Here is a 22,345-nt window from a genome sequence, read left to right as displayed (position 1 = left end):
GAAAAACTTTCTATCGGTAATTCCGATTGAGTGCAATTCCGACACGTCAAAAATCACACATGCTCAGATTCAACTACGAGACAGACGCTATTGGCTACTAGCTATTGAACTTCCTTTTTCTAGTCACGTCGTACATGTTGTACGTCACCACATTATAAATGATCGGAATTTGATGTGACCGTGTGTAGGCAAGACAGCTTGAGCTGAATTCCGTCGGAATTCCGTCGGGAAAACCATCAGAGATTTTTCCGACAAGAATTCCGATCGTGTGTACACGGCATTACTTCCATCTGTATCTTTGGGGGCAGAAAGAACAGGCATTATCCTCCTGTCCAGGACACACATTTTTGGGGATTATGGGATGAAGTAAAGATCACCTACCTGGAGGTGCCTTCTCTAAGAATCTGGAGGCATTTAGGGAGGTTAGACCCCCAAACTAAGATTTGAGTATATCTCCGATCTATACCTATGAAATGCTGGAATACACTTTCTTTTATATTTCAATTAAACTGGACTATACCGGGGCCATTTCTAGGGTCCTAGGAGACCAGGGGGACTTCTAGGCACACAGCTTAAAATGTTGAGGGGCTAGTAGGATATCATGGTGACCATACAAGACAATCTGTATAACTGAAGACAAATAAATTGGTCTAAAAACTATAATGTCACATCATGATGATAACAAAACAATAAATAGGTGGATTGAAAAGTTGATAACTATACAAGATTTCACGATTGTATCATGCCTACAGTGTATCATCATATCAAAAGTGACCTGGAGCAGTGGGTGCCAGGGTCTAGCAACACCCCTGACTATGCCATATTTTCATCTAAGGCTACATGCACATTGGCATAATATGCTCATTTACGCCTTATCTTTCTGCCAGGAGCTGTCATGTAAAAAACTGCTTTATCTGAAGCTCATGTATGTGTTCGTATCTGTTTAAGGTACTGTATATGCACATCATTTCATTCAAGTAGATACAATATAAATTTGTTCTAGCCACTACGCTGAAATTCCATGCATATGTCCAAATGTATGCGCACATATGCATAAATTATACCAGTACACTTCTGTCTGAACGCAGGTTTGGGGAATTTTTTCTATATGGCTATAAGCCCCATTATGCATGGACAGATTGGTTAATACTGAACTGTGTTTAAAACATAAAAATGTTTCTAAAAGCCACACTTTTTTCTGCCCGCGTGCATGCAGCCTTGAAGTTAATTTATAACTTGTTTTTACCAAACAATTCTTAATGATTCAACTTTCAGGGTTGTGCTATGCATGTAAGGGTAAGGCATGTGGGTGGTGGTTGTGTCCTTCATTGTTTCCTCCTCGTTGGGCACTAAGAAAGGGTCACATGAGAAGCCTACCTTAGGGTGCTTCTGGGATACACTAGGAACCTTACACAGGGGGTTGCTTTTACTTGAACAGATGACTGAACTCTAATAAACTCTTTCGATGTTACTGTACCACGGTCACATCTGCAGTCAGGAGGGTCATGCAAAGTCCTTGTCCTCTCCACCTGTCCAACATATCACCCCTACCTCACTCCCAGTAATAGCATGGGGTCCCGTCACCCAGCGCAGACTCCATGCGTGCACTTCATGTACAGGATAAGGGCCCTGAGGGTGCAGATCTGATCCTTTTGTTATAGGAGACGTATTGCTGCTGAAGGAGTAACGACAACCTCTCCCTAGCTGCAAGAGGCTATCTCACTTCTCACATGTACATACTTAGGACAGGCCACTAGAGAGACCTTTGTTACCCTTGGTAACCACGGTATCTTCACACTGTATTAAATATGGTACCATTATCTTCATACCTCAATGTGTTTAGTGACCAAAGTGTAGCTATGTATGCCAGTTACTTGCATGATACCCCTTTAGTTACGTCAGACCAGGGAAAGTTTCAAACTCTTTACTTGAATTAATTAACAAGATAATATAGACAGACAATAGTCTGAAATAAAGTGTAACCATTTCGCTAACACCCCTAATCCCTAACTTCAGGCTTGTGGCTGTCCCACCATATCTGCATAGGAAAGAGTCCATATCTGGATGAGTCGACAGTTGGTCTTCAGGAAGGACTGCAAGTCCCAGCAATCCTCTTGGGCAGTGGGAACTCCAACCTTGGCATGGCATTGGAAATCCAGATTCCGGCAAGGACAGTGAGTGGGTCCAAGCAAAAGGGGCAGGTCAGAACTTAGCGGACAGAGAAGTAACAAGAAAAACGCCCAGGTTCGGGCCTCCATCCCTAGTACACAGGACTGGGGGGGGGGGGGGGGGGGCGGGTAGACCCAAGAAAACCTGCCTGGAAAGACCTGGGAAACCCAATTACCTCCATCTAACCACTACATGCCTGCATGCATATTTGCTTTAATACTTTCATGAGGGAAAAAGCTCAGGTCTGGGACTTTCTGCTCTACTGACCCCCTTATTTATTTTCCCACAGGTTCCGTAAATCCCCATCTCCAATTTCCCTTGGACTCTCAATCAAGCCCTGGACACAATCATACTTGTTTTCTTTGAATCAGTATGATGGCTATTGGATACAGAATAGACAGCTTGACATACCAAAGATTTAAAGGATTTTAAAAAACTTACCAACAAGATGCTCCAGATCAAAAATCGCTTAATTATCTTGAAAGGGAACTTACGATATATAAGAATAATCTTCCCAGCCTACAAATATAAAGAAAATACACTAAGATGACATTACTGAGATCTGCATGTAAAAACATTCAAATAAATATATTTCTCAATTTCCATAAAGGATATAATCTACTTTGTGTGCACCCAATGCTTTTGAAAATCCAGATATTATCATAAAAAAGTGGCAGTGACATCATCAGTGTGCTGTACATAGCCTTTGCAGAGAGCCAGTAGACTCCACCCACTACAGACTGCCTGCAGAAAAGGACAGGAGGGGGCGGAGACAAGACCAGTCACCCTGCACAAGGAGAGAGCAGCAGAGACCGATCTTTATTACAGTAAGTTCCTGCAGAGAGATAAGGTCTTACGCTGGGTGATTGCACAGATCTGGAAGAAATACACAAAGCACACTGTGTTTAACCACTTGCCGACCGCCGCACGACGATATACGTCGGCAGAATGGCACGGGCAGGCATATGGGCGTATATATAAGTCCCTGCCTTCCCGCGGGTGGGGGGCCCGATCGGGCCCCCCCCGGTGCCTGCGGCGGTCGGCATTCGTTCGGGAGCGATCCGGGATGAGGGGGCGGCCATTCATTCATGGCCACCCCCTCGCGATCGCTCCCGACGAATGAAAATGCTCCGTGACATCACTTCCTCTCCTCGCAGGAGAGGAAGTGATGTGATCTCTCCTCCGTGTCGGTATTTTTCGTTCCGGCACCGAGGAGAGAGGATCGGTGAGTTGCACCAACACACCACACGTACAGTAGAACATGCCAGGCACACTCACACCCCCCCTTTACCCCCCGATCACCCCCCCAATTACCCCTGCCCCCCCCAGTCACAGTGACACCAATTGCATTTTTTATTTTTTATTTTTTGCATTGGTGTCATTTGTGACTGTAATAACTGTTAGGGCAGTTCGGGTTAGCCCCCTTTAGTTCTAATGTGCCCCCCTAACCCCCCCCAATAAAGGTTTAACCCCGTGATCACCCCCCGTCGCCAGTGTCACTAAGGCTGGGTTCACATTGCAGCGGTTTATGAGAACGGATGTGATTCGCACCGCACTGCAGTGCAAATCACATCCGATCTCTGTGCGATTCGAGTTCAGCCATACAGATAGTATGGCTGAATTCGCGCCGCACCCGCCGCAAATTCGCACGGGACCCTTTTTTTGGTCCGCAGCAGAATCGGATCGCATGGGTGTTCACACCATGCGATCCGAGTTTGCAGATCGCACTGCGATATGCGAACTGATCTGGGGGTGTCATTAACATTTCACTGACACTCCCAGCAGTTCGCATAGGGCAGTGCGAACTGCCGCCGGGAGGCATGCTATGCGGGAACCCGCCGCGGATTCGTGGCGTTCCCGCATCGCTCCAGTGTGAACCCAGCCTAATAAGCGATCATTTTTCTGATCGCTGTATTAGTGTCACAGGTGACGCTAGTTAGGCAGGTAGGTATTTAGGTTCGCCGCAGCTTTTTATAGCGCCAGGGACCCCCATATACTACCGCATAAAGCCCCCTGATTGCCCCCTAGTTAACCCTTTCACCAGTGATCACCATATAACTGTTACAGGTGACGTTGGTTGGTTAGTTATTTTTTTATAGTTTCAGGGCACCCGCCATTTATTACCTAATAAAGGTTTAACCCCCTGATCACCCGGCGGGTGTCATTTGTGACTGTAATAACTGTTAGGGCAGTTAGGGTTAGCCCCCTTTAGTTCTAAGGTACCCCCCTAACCCCCCCAATAAAGGTTTAACCCCATGATCACCCCCCGTCGCCAGTGTCACTAAGGCTGGGTTCACATTGCAGCGGTTTGAGAACGGATGTGATTCGCACCGCACTGCAGTGCAAATCACATCCGATCTCTGTGCGATTCGAGTTCAGCCATACAGATAGTATGGCTGAATTCGTGTCGCACCCGCCGCACCCGCCGCAAACTCGCACGGGACCCTTTTTTTGGTCCGCAGCAGAATCGGATCGCATGGGTGTTCACACCATGCGATCCGAGTTTGCAGATCGCACTGCGATATGCGAACTGATCTGGGGGTGTCATTAACATTTCACTGACACTCCCAGCAGTTCGCATAGGGCAGTGCGAACTGCCGCCGGGAGGCATGCGATGCAGGAACCTGCCGCGGATTCGTGGCGTTCCCGCATCGCTCCAGTGTGAACCCAGCCTAATAAGCGATCATTTTTCTGATCGCTGTATTAGTGTCACAGGTGACGCTAGTTAGGCAGGTAGGTATTTAGGTTCGCCGCAGCTTTTTATAGCGCCAGGGACCCCCATATACTACCGCATAAAGCCCCCTGATTGCCCCCTAGTTAACCCTTTCACCAGTGATCACCATATAACTGTTACAGGTGACGCTGGTTGGTTAGTTATTTTTTTATAGTTTCAGGGCACCCGCCATTTATTACCTAATAAAGGTTTAACCCCCTGATCACCCGGCGGGTGTCATTTGTGACTGTAATAACTGTTAGGGCAGTTAGGGTTAGCCCCCTTTAGTTCTAAGGTACCCCCCTAACCCCCCCAATAAAGGTTTAACCCCGTGATCACCCCCCGTCGCCAGTGTCACTAAGGCTGGGTTCACATTGCAGCGGTTTGAGAACGGATGTGATTCGCACCGCACTGCAGTGCAAATCACATCCGATCTCTGTGCGATTCGAGTTCAGCCATACAGATAGTATGGCTGAATTCGTGTCGCACCCGCCGCACCCGCCGCAAACTCGCACGGGACCCTTTTTTTGGTCCGCAGCAGAATCGGATCGCATGGGTGTTCACACCATGCGATCCGAGTTTGCAGATCGCACTGCGATATGCGAACTGATCTGGGGGTGTCATTAACATTTCACTGACACTCCCAGCAGTTCGCATAGGGCAGTGTGAACTGCCGCCGGGAGGCATGCGATGCGGGAACCCGCCGCGGATTTGTGGCGTTCCTGCATCGCTCCAGTGTGAACCCAGCCTAATAAGCGATCGTTTTTCTGATCGCTGTATTAGTGTCACAGGTGACGCTAGTTAGGCAGGTAGGTATTTAGGTTCGCCGCAGCTTTTTATAGCGCCAGGGACCCCCATATACTACCGCATAAAGCCCCCTGATTGCCCCCTAGTTAACCCTTTCACCAGTGATCACCATATAACGGTTACAGGTGACGCTGGTTGGTTAGTTATTTTTTTATAGTTTCAGGGCACCCGCCATTTATTACCTAGTCTCACTAGTGTACCCCTAAATTTAGGGGTGTCTACTTTCCAAAATGGGGTCATTTGGGGGGCGTTTGTGCCATCTTGGCATTTTATGGCCTTCAAAACTGTAACGCCCTTAGAAAGCCTGAAGGCGGTGCTTGGTTTTCGGGGCCCCGTACGCGGCTAGGCTCCCAAAAAGTCCCACATATGTGGTATCCCCGTACTCAGGAGAAGCAGCAGAATTTATTTTGGGGTGTCATTTCACATATGCCCATGGCATGCGTGAGCAATATATCATTTAGTGACAACTTTGTGAAAAAAAATTAATAAAAAAAAAAAGTTTGTAATTTTCCCGCAACTTGTGGCAAAATATAAAATATTCCATGGACTCAACATGCCTCTCAGCAGATAGCTTGGGGTGTCTACTTTCTAAAATGGGGTCATTTGTGGGGGTTTTGTGCCATCTTGGCATTTTATGGCCTTCAAAACTGTAATAGGTAGTGAGGAGTGAAGTCAAATATTTACGCCCTTAGAAAACCTGAAGGCGGTTCTTGGCTTTCGGGGCCCCGTACGCGGCTAGGCTCCCAAAAAATCCCCACACATGTGATATCCCCGTGCTCAGGAGAAGCAGCAGAATTTATTTTGGGGTGTCATTTCACATATGCCCATGGCATGTGTGAGCAATATATCATTTAGTGACAACTTTGTGAAAAAAAAATAAAAAAAAATTAAAGTTTGTAATTTTCCCGCAACTTGTGGCAAAATATAAAATATTCCATGGACTCAACATGCCTCTCAGCAAATAGCTTGGGGTGTCTACTTTCTAAAATGGGGTCATTTGTGGGGGTTTTGTGCCATCTTGGCATTTTATGGCCTTCAAAACTGTAATAGGTAGTGAGGAGTGAAGTCAAATATTTACGCCCTTAGAAAACCTGAAGGCGGTTCTTGGCTTTCGGGGCCCCGTACGCGGCTAGGCTCCCAAAAAATCCCACATATGTGGTATCCCCGTACTCAGGAGAAGCAGCAGAATTTATTTTGGGGTGTCATTTCACATATGCCCATAGCATGTGTGAGCAATATATCAATTAGTGACAACTTTGTGTAAAAAAAAAATAATACATTTTTTTTTTGTCATTATTGAATCGCTTGAGGCAAAAAAATAAAATATTCAATGGGCTCAACATGCCACTTATCAATTTCCTTAGGGGGTCTACTTTCCAAAATGGGGTCATTTGGGGGGGTTTTGTACTGCCCTGCCATTTTAGCACCTCAAGAAATGAGATAGGCAGTCGTAAACTAAAAGCTGCGTAAATTCCAGAAAACGTACCTTAGTTTGTAGATGTGACAACTTTTGCGCAAACCAATAAATATACAGTTATTGACTTTTTTTTACCAAAGACATGTGGCTGAATACATTTTGGCCTAAATGTATGACTAAAATTGAGTTTATTGGATTTTTCTAATAACAAAAAGTAGAAAATATCATTTTTTTTCAAAATTTGCGGTCTTTTTACGTTTATATTGCAAAAAATAAAAATCGCAGAGGCAATCAAATACCATCAAAAGAAAGCTCTATTTGTGGGAAGAAAAGGACGCAAATTTTGTTTGGGTACAACATTGCATGACCGCGCAATTACCAGTTAAAGCAGCGCAGTGCCAAATTGTAAAAAGACCTCTGGTCATTTACCAGCAAAATGGTCCGGTCTGAAAGTGGTTAAAGTAAGAATATTATGGCTTTAAAGTACATATCACTGGATATAAAATGGGGGTTAATATTGCTGGCTTCCATGTGAAAATGCTAGTTGCCTGGCTGTATCTGGCTTTAAAACTTTTGAGGCACAGACCTAGAGTGTCAAAAAAAAAGTGTTCTTTAACTTTTTTTTAGATCTGGGCTCTAGGGGAGTGTCTTAGGAAATAATGAAGCCTACATAATTCTCCAATGACAGATGCACTTAAATCCATGATCAACCTTGTACATGGATATTTGGTACTCCTGTACTTGTCCTATGGAGACTTTTGGTATTCTAATGCCCTGTATACACGGTCAGACATTCCGACCACAAAATCCGTCAGATTTTTTCTGACGGATTTTGTCCTAAACTGGTGTTGGATACACACGGTCAGACAAAGTTGTCGGAGATCCTGCTCTCAAATTTTTCCCGTCAGAAATTCTGACGGAAAAAGTCCGATAGAGCCCACACACGATCGGATTTTCTGACAATATGATCCGATCGGGCCTTTTCCATCAGAATTTCTGACCGTGTGTACAGGGCATAATCATATGATGATCTATTTTGTGTATGGTAGTGACTCATTGTTCCTTTCTTTTCATCTATTTAGACTATAACCATACCTTTCTGCTGCTGTGTTTTTTTTTATACCTGGATATTTATTTGTTTGAGTATAACAGAGAAGATGTTTCCTTTCTACCCTACCCTGTAATGTACTTTTACACAAATATTTTGTTATTCATTTACTTAAGTGGGATTATTTTCCTTTGCACAGGTTTAATGCATTCACATTTGCTTTGCAGCAGGCTGAGATGGGTTTCCAGTTACAAACCTCAGCAGAAACTCTTGGGGCCATTATCAATTATTGGTAATATGTCCTTCTGTACAGAGCGCTGCATGCATGAACAAAGGCAAAAGGCTGTACATACTGGAATCACATAATCCTGGAATGTGTCCATTCTCTGCATTTCTTATGCCTGATTCTTATTAGTCTGGTCACACATTAGACAGGAGACTTAGGAACCTAGACAAAGTCATTTCTAAAAAATGGAAGCATTGTGTGCTTGAGTCTAATGCCGCGTACACACGATCGGAATTCCGGACAGAAAAAGACAGATGAGAGCTTTTCATCGGAAAATGCGACCGTGTGTATGCTCCATTGGAATTTAGCTGTCCGAATTTCTGCCAGCCAAAAATTGATAGCATGTTCTCAATTTTCCAGACGGAAAAACTTTCTATCGGTAATTCCGATCGTGTGTATGCAATTCCAACATGTCAAAAATCACACATGCTCAGATTCAACTACGAGACAGAAGCTATTGGCTACTGGCTATTGAACTTCCTTTTTCTAGTCCTGTCGTACGTGTTGAACGTCACCGCATTATAAATGATCAGAATTTGATGTGACCGTGTGTAGGCAAGACAGCTTGAGCCAAATTCCGTTGGGAAAACCATCAGAGCTTTTGCCGATGAGAATTCCGATCGTGTGTAAGGAGACTTTATTACCTGAGAAATGGTGGCAATAAGCACAATTATATGTGTGTGTAAATATATATTTTTGTAAATAGCTCCCAACTGTCCCTGATTTCGAGGGACTGTCCTTGATTTGGAGTAACGTCCCTCTGTCCCTCTTTCCTCCACATTTGTCCCTCATTTTGGTCTGATCTATATAGTTGTATGTATATAAAATACACTATATCTATCTATCAAGTGTTTCCCAGACTTTTCATCCAAATTCTAAATTTCTGCATTTGTACATATTAACCACTTGCCGTCGGCAGGCCATTATCTGACGGCTTCGACTTTGCGGTGGTACTGTATATCTGAATGATGCCTGAGGCTACAGGCATCATTCAGATATCGGCATTTTCAGCCAGCGATTCCCTACACCATAAGGATGATCATAGTGGCTGTTCCGCCGCTTGATCATTCTTACGGCCGGCGAAAGGGGACATCCCTCCTGCCGCCCTTTGGTGCTTCTACCGACTCACCGCAGCGATCGGTGAGTCGGAGATAGGATCCGCCAACCCCGGATGTTGACCATAGAGATTTCCGGCGGACCAGATGATCGCTGGAGTCTCTATGATCGTCGGAGGGGGGCGCGATGTTATTATCTCACGCCTGGCCTCTGCATTGAAAAAAACAGCGCTGTCTCGGCTGGGAAGTAGTGATCATTTTAAATTTTTTAAATTTTAGGCTTCCCAGCCTAGAGGTGAGATGTGGGGTCTTATTGGCCCCATATCTCACTGTAAAGAGGTCCTGTAATGTCATATTCCTATTACAAGGGATGTTTACATTCCTTGTAATAGGAATAAAAGTGTTTTTTTTTTTTTAAAGTATCAAAATAAAAAATAAGTAAAATTAACAATAATTTTTTTTTTTAAAGCGCCCCTGTCCCCATGTGCTCGCACGCAGAAGTGAACGCCTACGTAAGTCTCATCCACATATGAAAACGGTGTTCAAACCACACATGTGAGGTGTCGCTATGAACATTAGAGCGAGAGCAATAATTCTAACCCTAGACCTCCTCTGTAACTCAAAACATGTAACCAGTAAAAAATGTAAAAGCGTCACCTATGGGGATTTTAAGTACCAAAGTTTGGCGCCATTCCACTAGCAATATACTGTGCGCAATATTGAAGCATGACATGTTAGTTATCTATTTACTCGGCGTAACTTCATCTTTCACATTACGCAAAAAAATTGGGCTAACTTTACTGTTTTGTTTTTCTTTAAAGTATGCAACTTTTCTTTTTTTTTTTTTAAACGCGTTTGCAAATTTTTATCTCGCACGGTATTTGCGCAACAATTTTTCAATGACCGCTATTGTATTCTCTATGGTGTCTGCTAAAAAAAAACATATATAATGTTTGGGGGTTCTATGTAATTTTATAGCAAAAAAAATATGATTTTTACATGTAGGAGCCATGTAAGTGTCAGAATTGGCCTGGATGCGAAGTGGTTAAAAGCCAATATAAAGGAATAGTAGTGGTAAAAAAATAAAAGCTCTTGTGGATTTAATTAACTTTTTTTGTGTTAATTCTCCTTTAAGGGGGTGTGGCAGGGGAGGTGTCCTATGCCTACATATGTTTGCTAGTAGGTGTCCTTCATTCCCATCTCAAAATGTTGGGAGATACGGTGTGTCTTGCACTGGCAAGGTTGCTCTTTAGGACTTTATTCCAGTGTATAGAACAGGCATATTTTGTGCAGTGCAGTGTACAGCAAACTCCCAGCAGCGTCTCAAAATCATTGGCAGGCTGAAATACACAGCAACCACACGCCCACTTACGCACATTCAATTGGCATAGAATGCCAATGTGTTGCCCCGAATGCACTGTCTGCGTTCAGAGCAGTGCATATATCCTAGTACGCAACTACCACTCAGATGTGTGTTTGCGGGTATACATCTGAGCGGTACTGGGCAGGTACCTGTCATTTGCAACCTGTCAGTGATTTTAATGGGCTCCTGGTAGCATGCTGTATGCTGCACTTGTGACTTCATGGCGTAGAAATACACCCGCTCTGTAAACTGTTCTGATCATCTGATCATGGCAAATGAGCCCTTATGGAAACACATTTATTAAATGAAGATGATCTATATAATATGTATCATTTGCACAGTTCATATCTGCTTGTCACTTGTCACCTTTAATTAAAACAGATCACATAATATATATATATATATATATATATATATATATATATATATATATATATATAAAGCATAATGGACTACTATGCATCGTGGCATATCACCGTTGAAGCCAGTGGTGCCTGTCTTTCGGCAAATATCTCCTAAACTGTGTAGGTTTAGGAGATATTTCTTGGATAGGGATGAGCTTCGTGTTCGAGTCGAACATACGTTCGACTCGAACATCGGCTGTTCGCCCGTTCGGCGAATTCCGAACGTTATGGGCCGTTCGCGCCAAATTCGTGTGGCGCTCACGGCCCACAATGCACTGCGTCATCGCAGTGCATTGCTGGCTCATGATTGGCCAAGCATGCACTGTGACCCCGCATGCTTGGCCAATCACAGTGCCAGCAGCGAGGAGAGCCATGATTGGCCACAGGCAGGATGCTTGTGGCCAATCATAGCTCAGGCTGTGTAGTACACGCCGCACACTATATAAGGCCGCCAGCGCGGCGGCCTTGTGTAGTGTGTTGGCGTCTGAAGCAGTTAGTGGGTGTTCTGTGTACCTTCAACACAGTATACACCAATCGTTAGCGGCCGATTTTCGATCTTGCTCTTCTGTAGTGGTTGTTGTCTGCGTGCCCTGACCGCAGTATACACCGCTATATTCACCTCACCTATATAGCTAGTGATCTATCTTTTATAATAGAGCTTGCAGTCAGTAGTGTTAGGAGCTTGTGCGTGCTGTCTGCGTGCTCTGTACCCAGTACACACCGCTATATCCACCTACATAGCTCTTCTCTATTTGAGCCCACTTGCCATCTGCAGGAGTTATTGGAAGTTGTGTGTGCCTCCAGCACAGCACAGTATACATCTGTATATACCCCTTTATCTCTGGTGTTCTATAATAAAGGCATCTGCAGGAGCTGGTGGGTGTTTTGTGCCTCCAGCACAATATACACCTGTATCTACCCCTTATTGCTGTTTTCTAATAGAGCCATCTGCAGGGCTTAGTGGGTGTTGTGTGACTCCATTACAGTATACCCCTTTATCTCTGGTGTTCTATAATAAAGGCATCTGCAGGAGTTAGTGGGTGTTGTGTGCCTCCAGCACAATATACACTACCCAACTGCTGTTTTATCCAACTCCCTTCAGGCCATTACCATGTCTGGAAGGCCAGCAAGGAGAGGCAGACAGGCGCGAGCCGATAAGAGGGCAAGCAGGCTCTGTGTCTAGAGACAACAGTGCTGGTCGTGGACGCGGTGCATTGTCATCAGCACGTGGCCATGGGACACGCTTGTCCTTCTTTTCGGCAGCTGGACATGTTGAACCGCAACATGCCAACGACTTGGTAGAGTGGATGACCAAGCCCTCTTCATCCTCCTCATCCTCTCTCACCCAGTCTCAGGGTACTAGCAAAGCAGCTGCCAATGCATCGTCTTCCCTCCTCTCAATGTCATCATCAGTGACTCCTTCCCTAGACCCACCATGTCCTCCTGAGGAGTCTCCTGAACTCTTTGAGCACAGTGTTGGGTACATGCTCCAGGAGGATGCCCAGTGTTTTGTAGACTCTGATGATGACACTCAGCTAGAGGAAGGCAGTAGCGTGAATGCAGAGAGAGGGGATACTCAAGAAGGACAGCAATCTGGCAGTCATGTTCCACAAGCTGCAGCATATTGCCAGGTTTGCTACAGCGATGAAGAGGGAGGGGATGATGAGGGCACTGACTCCATGTGGGTGCCTGGTAGGAGAGAGGAGGAGGAGGAGGAGGCACATGTCCAATGAGGCAGGATGCCCTCCGGGGGCCAGCTTAGGGGCAGCACACCGACTGAATCACACTGCAGAGCTCCGTCTGTGCAGGGCGCTGCCTCTGCGCGTTATTCTAAAAGTTCTTTGGTGTGGGCCTTTTTTGAGACGAGTGCATCAGATCGCACCGCTGCTATTTGCAACATATGTCTCAAGCGTATCTCGCGTGGCCAAAACATCAGCCGCTTGGGCACCACATGCTTGACCAGACATATGTTGACCTGCCATGCAGCTCGTTGGCAAGCGTACCTCAAAGACCCACACCAAAGAACAAAGCGGACCTCTCCTTGCTCCTCATCAGCTGGCATCTCCAACCACAGTAGACCTTCAGTCCTCTCTGAAACCTGCTCTGAGAGGAATGAAGGTGTAGAATTAGATGTGTCACAGCCAAGTGCTTCTGGGCACTCTGCTAGCAGTATACCCACGTCCGATTATAGCAGGCAAATGTCCCTGCCCCAGCTGCTGGACCAGCGAAAGATATTCACTCCCAGCCATCCACATGCCCAGCGGTTGAATGCTAGCTTGGCTAAATTGCTAGCACTTCAACTGCTGCCTTTTCAGTTGGTAGACTCGACCCCCTTCCGTGAGTTTGTACAATGTGCGGTTCCTCAGTGGCAGGTCCCCAAACGCCACTTTTTCTCACGGAAGGTGATTCCGGGTCTCTACCGGCATGTGGAAGGCAATGTCCTTGCCTCGCTGGACAGGGCGGTCAGCGGTAAGGTGCATATTACCGCTGACTCATGGTCCAACAGGCATGGACAGGGACATTACCTGTCTTTCACGGCCCATTGGGTCACTCTTCTGGCAGCTGGGAAGGATGCAGGACAAGGTGCAGTAGTGTTGGAGGTTGTTCCGCCACCACACCTCCAAAATGCTACTATTGGTTGTGACACACCTCTCTCCTCCACCCCCTCCTCTTCTTCTTCCTCCATGGCCTCTTCCAGTGCTCTGTCCTCAGAACCAGCGGTGCGCCGTTGTCGTTCCAGGGGCTACGCAAGTATGCAGGCAAAACGATGCCCTGCCGTGCTTGCGCTGGTTTGTTTGGGGGACAGGAGCCACACTGGGGCGGATGTTTTGTCAGCTCTGCAGGGCAGGCCGAGAGGTGGTTGACGCCACGCCAGCTTAAGCCAGGAATGGTGGTTTGTGACAATGGCACTAACCTCCTCTCCGCTCTCCGACAGGGACAACTGACCCATGTGCCCTGTGTAGCTCACGTCCTTAACCTTGTGGTGCAGCGGTTCTTGGGCAGGTACCACAGCTTACAGGATGTCCTGAAGCAGGCCAGGAAAGTCTGTGTGCATTTCCGCCGATCATTTAATGCCTGTGCTCGGCTGGCTGAGCTCCAAAAGGAGTTGAACCTGCCCAAGAACCGCCTTATGTGACATGCCCACCAGGTGGAACTCAACGTTGGCCATGCTGCAGCGGCTGCACACGCAGCAGAGGGCCATCAATGAGTACCTGTGCGACTACGGCACTAGGACAGGGTCAGGGGAGCTCGGTTTTTTCTCACCACGCCAGTGGGGCATGATCAGGGTTGCATGCACTGTCCTGTCACCGTTTGAGGAGGCCACAAGGATGGTGAGCAGTGACAGTGCATGCATCAGTGACACTGTACCTCTTGTCCACCTCTTGGAGCATACGCTGCGTGGAATAATGGACAGGGCACTTGAGGCAGAACAGAGGCAGGAAGAGGAGGACTTCCTTGCCTCTCAAGGCCCCCTTTATCCAGACAGTGTTCCTGCTGTGCCACCCATCACACAGGAAGAGGATGAGGAGGAGGAAGAGGAGGAGGAGGATAATTGTGTCAGCATGGAGGTGGAGGCTGGCACTCAGCATCAGCAGCAGCAGTCTGTTAGGGATGATTTACAGTCTCAAGAAACACGTGGACTTGTACGTGGCTGGGAGGAGGTAGCTGCGGATCATGTTGCCCTTAATGACCCAGAGGACTCCGGACCGAATGCCTCAGCTAACCTACGCTGCATGGCCTCCCTGATCCTGCAAAGCCTGTGGAAGGATCCTCGTATTCTTCGGATCAAGGAGAGGGACCATTACTGGCTGGCCACTCTCCTTGATCCACGGTACAAGGGTAAGGTTGCCGACCTTATCTTGCCATCGCAGAGGGAGCAGAGGATGAGACATCTCCGGGAGGCCTTGCAGAAAGGTCTGTGCAACGTGTTCCCAGAGACTGGGAGGTTACAAACTAGTGGTCCTGGACAACGTGTTGCTGAGGCATCGGTCAGAAGGAGCGGTGGAGAAGGTGGCCGTCTGACTGATCCTTTCAGACAATTTTTTAGTCCGCAGCCCCAAGGTATGATCGGTTCCAGCAACCATCGCCAGCGTCTGATTTACATGGTGCAGGAATACCTAGGGGCAAGGTCAGACTTGGACACCTTTCCCACCAAAAATCCTCTGGCTTACTGGGTCTTGAGGATGGATCACTGGCCAGAGCTTGCACAGTATGCAATTGAGCTACTGGCCTGTCCTGCATCCAGCATTCTTTCAGAACGCACCTTCAGTGCTGCTGGTGGCTTTGTTACCGATCACAGGGTGCGCCTGTCCACCGAATCAGTTGATCGACTGACCTTCATCAAGATGAATCAGTCTTGGATCACCCACAGCTACCAAGCACCTGAAGCTGATGTAACCGAATAATTTTTTTTGAAATATCACATCCCTTCAAGACTGCCTATGCTGATGCTGAGTGACTGTCCTGTTATGTTGATTGTCTATCTTCTTCCTCCTTCGCTGATATGTTGGAAGAACATTTCTGGTTCTGGGTGATGCCATCAGCCCAATTTTTCTGCCCCTGTTTAACAGGGGCGTTTAATTACAATTTTTGATGCAATGCTTTGCAGCAGGGCTAATTCCTGCAATAAAACTAGAGTATATGGGAGAGGTTGCAGTGTGGTGGCACCAGCACCAGTGCCTAAGGCCCAATTTTTCTGCCCCTGTTTAACAGGGGCGTTTAATTACAATTTTTGATGCAATGCTTTGCAGCGGGGCTAATTCCTGCAATAAAACTAGAGTATATGGGAGAGGTTGCAGTGTCGTGGCACCAGCACCAGTGCCTAAGGCCCAATTTTTCTGCCCCTGTTTAACAGGGACATGTAATTACAATTCTTGATATAATATTTCACAGGAGGGCCCGTTCCTGTGCCCACCCAGAGTAACTGTGAGGACTTATAGTGTTGTGGCACCAGCACCACAACCACCAAAGGTCAATTTTTCTACCACTGTTCAACAATGGCATGTAATTACAATTCTTGATATAATCGTTCACAGCAGGGCGCTCCAGCGCCCACCAAGAGTCACTTTCAGGGCTTACAATGTTGTGGCAAAACCAACACCTTGTTCCGCCATTTCTGCAGAGCATATAGGGCAGGCCCCTACTTTCAAACATCCAACTTACAAACATCTCCTACTTGCAAACGGAAGGAGACAACAGCAAGTGAGATGAAAAAAGATGGACGACAAAACACATTATACAGGGGTGATAACCCTTCCCTATGTTTTCCAAAAAGCTTAAAAATAGTTTTTTGGACTGGAGCTACACTTTAAAAATGTACCAGTTGAAAATTACAAACAGATTCAACTTAACACAACAAACCTACACAGTCCCTGTCTTGTTTGCACCCCCTGTATACTGCTATTCTGAGTATATAGGGCCTGGGGGCCACACGCATTTCCTTTTTTTAATATGGGAACGGGGTTCCCCTTAATATGCGTACAAGACCCAAAGGGGCTGGTAATGGGCAGGGAGGGCTATCCATGCCATTTTTCTCAATGATTTTCAACCATATTGCAGGAACCAGATATAACATTAAAACCGCAAGCAGTTTTAAATTATGTTATTTCCGTTTAATGTCATTTTGTGCAGGGACTGTTCTAAACACGGGAAACACGTGGCACTTCACAGGCATACTACAGACACCCCCCCAGGCACCATATTTAAATGAATATTTCACTTTTTTTTCACTTTAATCGTCATTAAAATCAGTGCTCCCGCCAAAACGGCCATTTTTAAAAACATTTTAGGCATTGACCCATGTCCCCTGGGGCAGGAGCCAGGTCCCCAAACCCTTTTTAGGACAGTATCTTGCATATTAGCCGTTAAAATTAGCACTTTTAATTTCAAATGTTCGAGTCCCATAGACTTCAATGGGGTTCTAAAGTTCGTACGAATTTGGGGTCCGTTCGAATGTTCTGGTGCGAACCGAACCGGGGGGTGTTCGGCTCATCCCTATTCTTGGACCTACAGGTAAGCCTTAATCTAGGCTTAACTGTAGGTCAAAGTGTGTTGTAAGGGTTTACAACCACTTTAAAAGTGGGGTGTGCCTGTATATAGTTGGTAAATCCAAAGCAGATTTTGCAGCGCTTGTGTGTGCAGGTTTAAAACAAAGACATCCTGGCAATTTCCATTTACCAGTCTACACCAAGTATGTGTACAGACACAGATCTCTACACTTTACACATACGCTTGGAACAACAGGTTTTTCTTTTTTTTTTTTGCATTGTGAATTAGCTGAGAGGAATGAATGCATACAAGACTACATGTATGTAGAATGTAGGAATGTAAAAAGATGTATAAACGTGCTTGCAATTCACAATACTGGCCTTCTGGCTAGGGAATACAAACCATTTTCTAGTATTTTCCCACACATTCTCCTTTCAAGTTTTTTTTTTTTTTTTTTTTTATTCTACCGTTACTGAAAGATGGGACACAGTCTCGGCTGTTAATAGGTTAACCTTGGCCCTTGCCAACATACTCCAGACTTGTGAAAGTATTCCCAAGACAGCCCCGGAGCCCATGGATGGGCCAAATACAATTACCGTTCCTTCCAATCTGATAAGGAGGTGGTCCTTCTTGGCACTAAAAATAGGCTAATAGTCTAATTGAGCGGTTAATGGCTCTACAAAGAAGCATTGGTACGCCGGTTTAAAATGTATCATCATTCAGCCAGGGGAAAGAGGGAAAAAAAATCAACTAAAAGCTGTTACCCATTAGCCCTAGAGGATAAGATTAGAGTGTTATTCTATAACTGTGTTACTGGGCTTCAGGATGGAGCTGTAATCAGAGCAGAGGAGCAGTAATGAATGACAGGGAGGTGCTCCCAACTCGTTCACCCACAAATAATGCATGTAATAATAATAATAATATACGTAGGACAAAGCTGTATGAAACCTATGAACATTTGAAAGAGACACGTGCATATGCAAGCTTTTATATCTCTTATGGTGACCATATACGTCACAATTATATTAATAAATTTACTGTCCGGGAGAAATATCAGACTGAAAGGTACCAACCAGGGGTGGGCCAACAACTCATGGGGCCCCCGGGCAATAGGAGATCATGGGGCCCCCGGGAAATCAGAGATTATGGGGCTACACAGTATACACACACACACACACACAGTATACAATCACACAGTATAAACATACATGTACACACAGACATGTTTCTATTGGCTGAGAAGGTACTGGAGAGGTGGGGTAGTTATAATCTCAGGATTTTTAGACCAAAAGGATGTCGGTAAGGGACATTTCAGAGACAGATGTAAAAAAAACAGATTTTTACATACTGTCCCTTGTTTTACTGAGGCTGGCAACCCTGATGGGGCCCCCTAGTGGCCCTGGGCCCTCGGGCAGTGCCCGACTGGCCAAATGGTCAGTCCGCCCCTGGTACCAACACACTAATAAAATTGTTTGTTGCAATCATATACTGAAAACTGATCAAAAAAAAAAGTCTAGGTAGCATATTATGAACTGACTGACCCATTCCGATCCTTTGTGTTGCCACAAAAAACTTTATTAACACCTTTTCTTACCCGTTCCAGCTTTCCTTTAAATAGTTTGGATAGCACGGGAAGGGGGCGAAGGAAGTGGTCACATCATGGGAAGCAGGTCTCACTGGCTACAGATTTTTAGCTTGGACCGAGGGCTGTGCCAGCTCTGCCTTTGTGCTGAGAGTGTGCAGTGTCGCCCAGTGATGCATATATGCAGCGTGTGGGCATTAAAGCCCACTTTTTTACCCCCACAAATATGCGTCAGGTGGTTGTAAAGGGGTTAAAAAGGTATCTAGATAATGATGTGCATGTACAGTAGTACCTTATATTTGTACAATAATATATAAGTAAGCATTTGCAATTGTATAAATAGGCCTTTTCAACTGTCTTCATTTTTTTGTTCTTTTTTTTTTATTTTTTTACAACAGATATTTCTATGTAAAAAAAAATTTTTTTGCTATTCATAATTATGTTACATATACATAAAAACAATATATTGATATAGTTGGTTGAATGCTGTTTATTTTACTATACCTCGCTTTTAAATTTGTCTTGATATCGTATTTCCCACCCCTCCTCAAATGAATAGAATAAACAATCATTTACATAACCGGAATCTAATAAAAAGATTACTCATTGGACTATACATTTAACACTCATATTGATCCATCTACCTTCCTAAATCAGATTTTCCCTTTAGACCATAAGAATCACTTTGATGAAATCAATCGGTTTTACTCAAAATTGATTGGTGAACAGATATGTGTCCTTTGATAGATTCTATCATAATATTTTATTGTTTGAAGAATCATTTGATCAGATTGTTATGTATAAGGCCATTATTACACGTCAATGTAAGAAAGTCTAATTTTTACAGCTTTTCTGCTGCTTCTGGTATAATAAACATTACATTTTCCATGAATTGTAAAAATTATATCCACGCTTGGAAGCTAAAGCAAACAGCAGCTGTGCACTATAACCTAGATAGCAGGCACAAATAATAATGTATAAATAAAGTACAGCGCTAAATGAATAAATTAATGAAGTGTAATTCGTGCAAATAACGCAATGCATGTGATATGTACAAAATTCAAACAAATATCGAAATATATCCGAAATATATCGAAAATATATGGACAATGTGAGAGATCAACAACGAAGAAGTTTATATAAAAACTGGCAATAAAGTCTTAAGCTGGCTATACTTTAAACAATTTTCTTGTTCAATTTTCTCAAATTGAATTTACCAAAACCATATAATATGAGGTCAAACCTAAACACTTTCAAAGTGTATGCAGTCAGGCAGGCTAATTGAATAAGAAAATTGTATAGTGTATGGCCAGCCTAAGACACATATGCCATATTACAACATGTGAAAAAAAATGCGTGCAAACATAAAAAGTTCATATAAAGCCGAAAGTCATCAAAAAGAGTCCCACAGAGGAAAAGTGTGTTGCAAATGGCGATCACACACATGGTGGCATGATACCCAACACCATAAAAAAGTTGGAGGCTTACCAGAAAGCCAGCGACCCCCCCTTACTCAGGGAGGTCACACAGCACTTGGTTGGATCTATGATCCATTGATGCCACGTACACACGATCAGAATTTCGGCCAGCAAAAGACCGATGAGAGATTTTCATCGGAAAATATGACCGTGTGTATGCTCCATCGGAATTTATCTTGCCAAATTCTCGCCAGCAAAAATTTGAGAGCGTGTTCTCAATTTTCCCAATGGAAAAACTTTCTATCGGAAATTCTGATCGTGTGTATGCAATTCTGATGCGCAAAAATTCATGCATGCTCAGATTCAACTAAGAGATGGAAGCTATTGGCTACTGGCTATTGAACTTCCTTTTTCTAGTCCTGTCGTACGTGTTGTATGTGACCGTATGTAGGCAAGACAGCTTGAGTGGAATTCCATCGGAATTCCGTCTGGAAAACCATCAGACCTTTTTCCGACCATAATGCTGATCGTGTGTACGCGGGATTAGAAGGAAGTCCGGACGTTTCAGTCTTTTTGATGAAATTCAGCTTTATACAAACTTTTTATGTTTGCACACAATTGCATTTTTTTCACATGTGATGTAATATTGCCTATGTGTCTTATGCCACGTACACACGGTCAGATTTTCCAACGGGAAATGTTGGATGTGAGCTTGTTGTTGGAAAGTCCGACCGTGTGTATGTTCCATCAAACATTTGCTTTTAGACTTTCTGGCAACAAATGTTTCTTAGCAGGTTCTCACATTTTCCGCCAACAAAACTTTGTTGTGGGAAAGTCCGATCATGTGTAAACAAGTCCGTCGCACATAAGTTCACGCATGCTCGTAATCAAGCAGAAGGAGCCGCACTGGCTATTGAACTTCCTTTTTCTCAGCTTGTCGTACGTCTTGTACATCACTGCGTTTGTGTGACCGTGTGTATGCAAGACAAGTTTGAGCCAACATCCTTCGAAAAAAAAAAATCACGGTTTTGTTGGCGGAAAGTCCGATCGTGTGTACACGACATAAGACTTTATTCACAGTTTACATATAAACTTCTTCGTTGTTGATCTCTCACATTGTTCATATATTTTGGATTGCACAGATTGTACTTGAGTATATTTCGATATTTGTTTGAATTTTTCACATAGCAGGTGCATTGCGTTATTTGCACAAATTGCACTTTATTCATTTAGCGCTGCACTTAATTTATACATTCAATTTTACATGCAGGAAATTATTTCGTTTTTTTTACAGAGGTGATTGTAGCCATATTAGTGCACAGAAACCACTGAGCTCTGCCTGTGATACTTTTTTTATTTGCTCTAACACAGGGGTAGGCAACCCCTGGCACGCAAAGCCTCTTTTGCCAGCACTCGACTCCCTCCCCATCAGCAGAGCTGTGTAGGGAAGTGTCAGTGAGACACTAATGAATTCCAAATCCAGAATTCCACACGCCGCAGCTAAACTGTGTGGGGGGAGGGGGAGGGGGCACTGTGTCCCCACACACTGTAAAAGATTAGAAACATTGTTTGGTTCTCTAACTTTGCTGTAGTTGCAATCGTCAACTTTTGTGATGGGGAAGAGATTGGGTGCATTTCTGCTAGGGGGACGGTCCCTGTTTCCAGGAGGAGGACTGTCATTGGCCACTGCTAATGCCAGTCACAGTCCTGCTAGCCCCACCCACCATCTGGAAGAAGATGACTCGCTTGGTTTCCACAACCAATCTCAGAAAGAAGGGATTTCACTGTGATTGAAAAGAAACCACAATCAGGTGACAGTTTGTGGAATTATTGTTGAGCTTCTGGGAACTTTGTTGAAATTATTACTGAACCTTTGCATCACTTACTACTAAACCCTTGCACTCTGTGTCCCTTTAAGCCACAGCTAGTATTCAGCGCAATGAAAATCACACCCAACTTTTTCTGCGGAGCAGAGCGCCACACTTTTTCTCAACTGCAGGGGCCCAACTTATGATCCTGTACACAGGCCCACTGCTTTCAGAAAATGCTGATGACCTGAGCTCATCACTGCGCATCCATTCCAGGTGCTCGTATG

The 22,345-nt window shown here is 44.8% G+C and overlaps 1 protein-coding gene across 1 annotated transcript in view; it reads right to left on the bottom strand.

Annotated features, from left to right (window-relative positions):
• LOC143930034 (heparan-alpha-glucosaminide N-acetyltransferase-like) overlaps window positions 1-22,345 on the bottom strand; it is a 519,140-nt gene that overhangs the window by 161,937 nt on the left and 334,858 nt on the right. Inside the window, exon 12 of the mRNA XM_077453933.1 lies at window positions 2,611-2,688. Within this exon, the coding sequence (XP_077310059.1) occupies window positions 2,611-2,688 (78 nt within the window). The remainder of the gene's footprint in view (window positions 1-2,610; window positions 2,689-22,345) is intronic.

The sequence above is a fragment of the Lithobates pipiens genome, unplaced genomic scaffold (assembly GCF_037356315.1).
Source record: "Lithobates pipiens isolate NorthernLeopardFrog02 unplaced genomic scaffold, aLitPip1_a1.2 Scaffold_25, whole genome shotgun sequence".
Classification (NCBI taxonomy): Eukaryota; Metazoa; Chordata; class Amphibia; order Anura; family Ranidae; genus Lithobates; species Lithobates pipiens.
The sequence above is the reverse complement of the archived record's forward strand: the minus strand, read 5'-3'. Positions and strand labels throughout refer to the sequence as shown.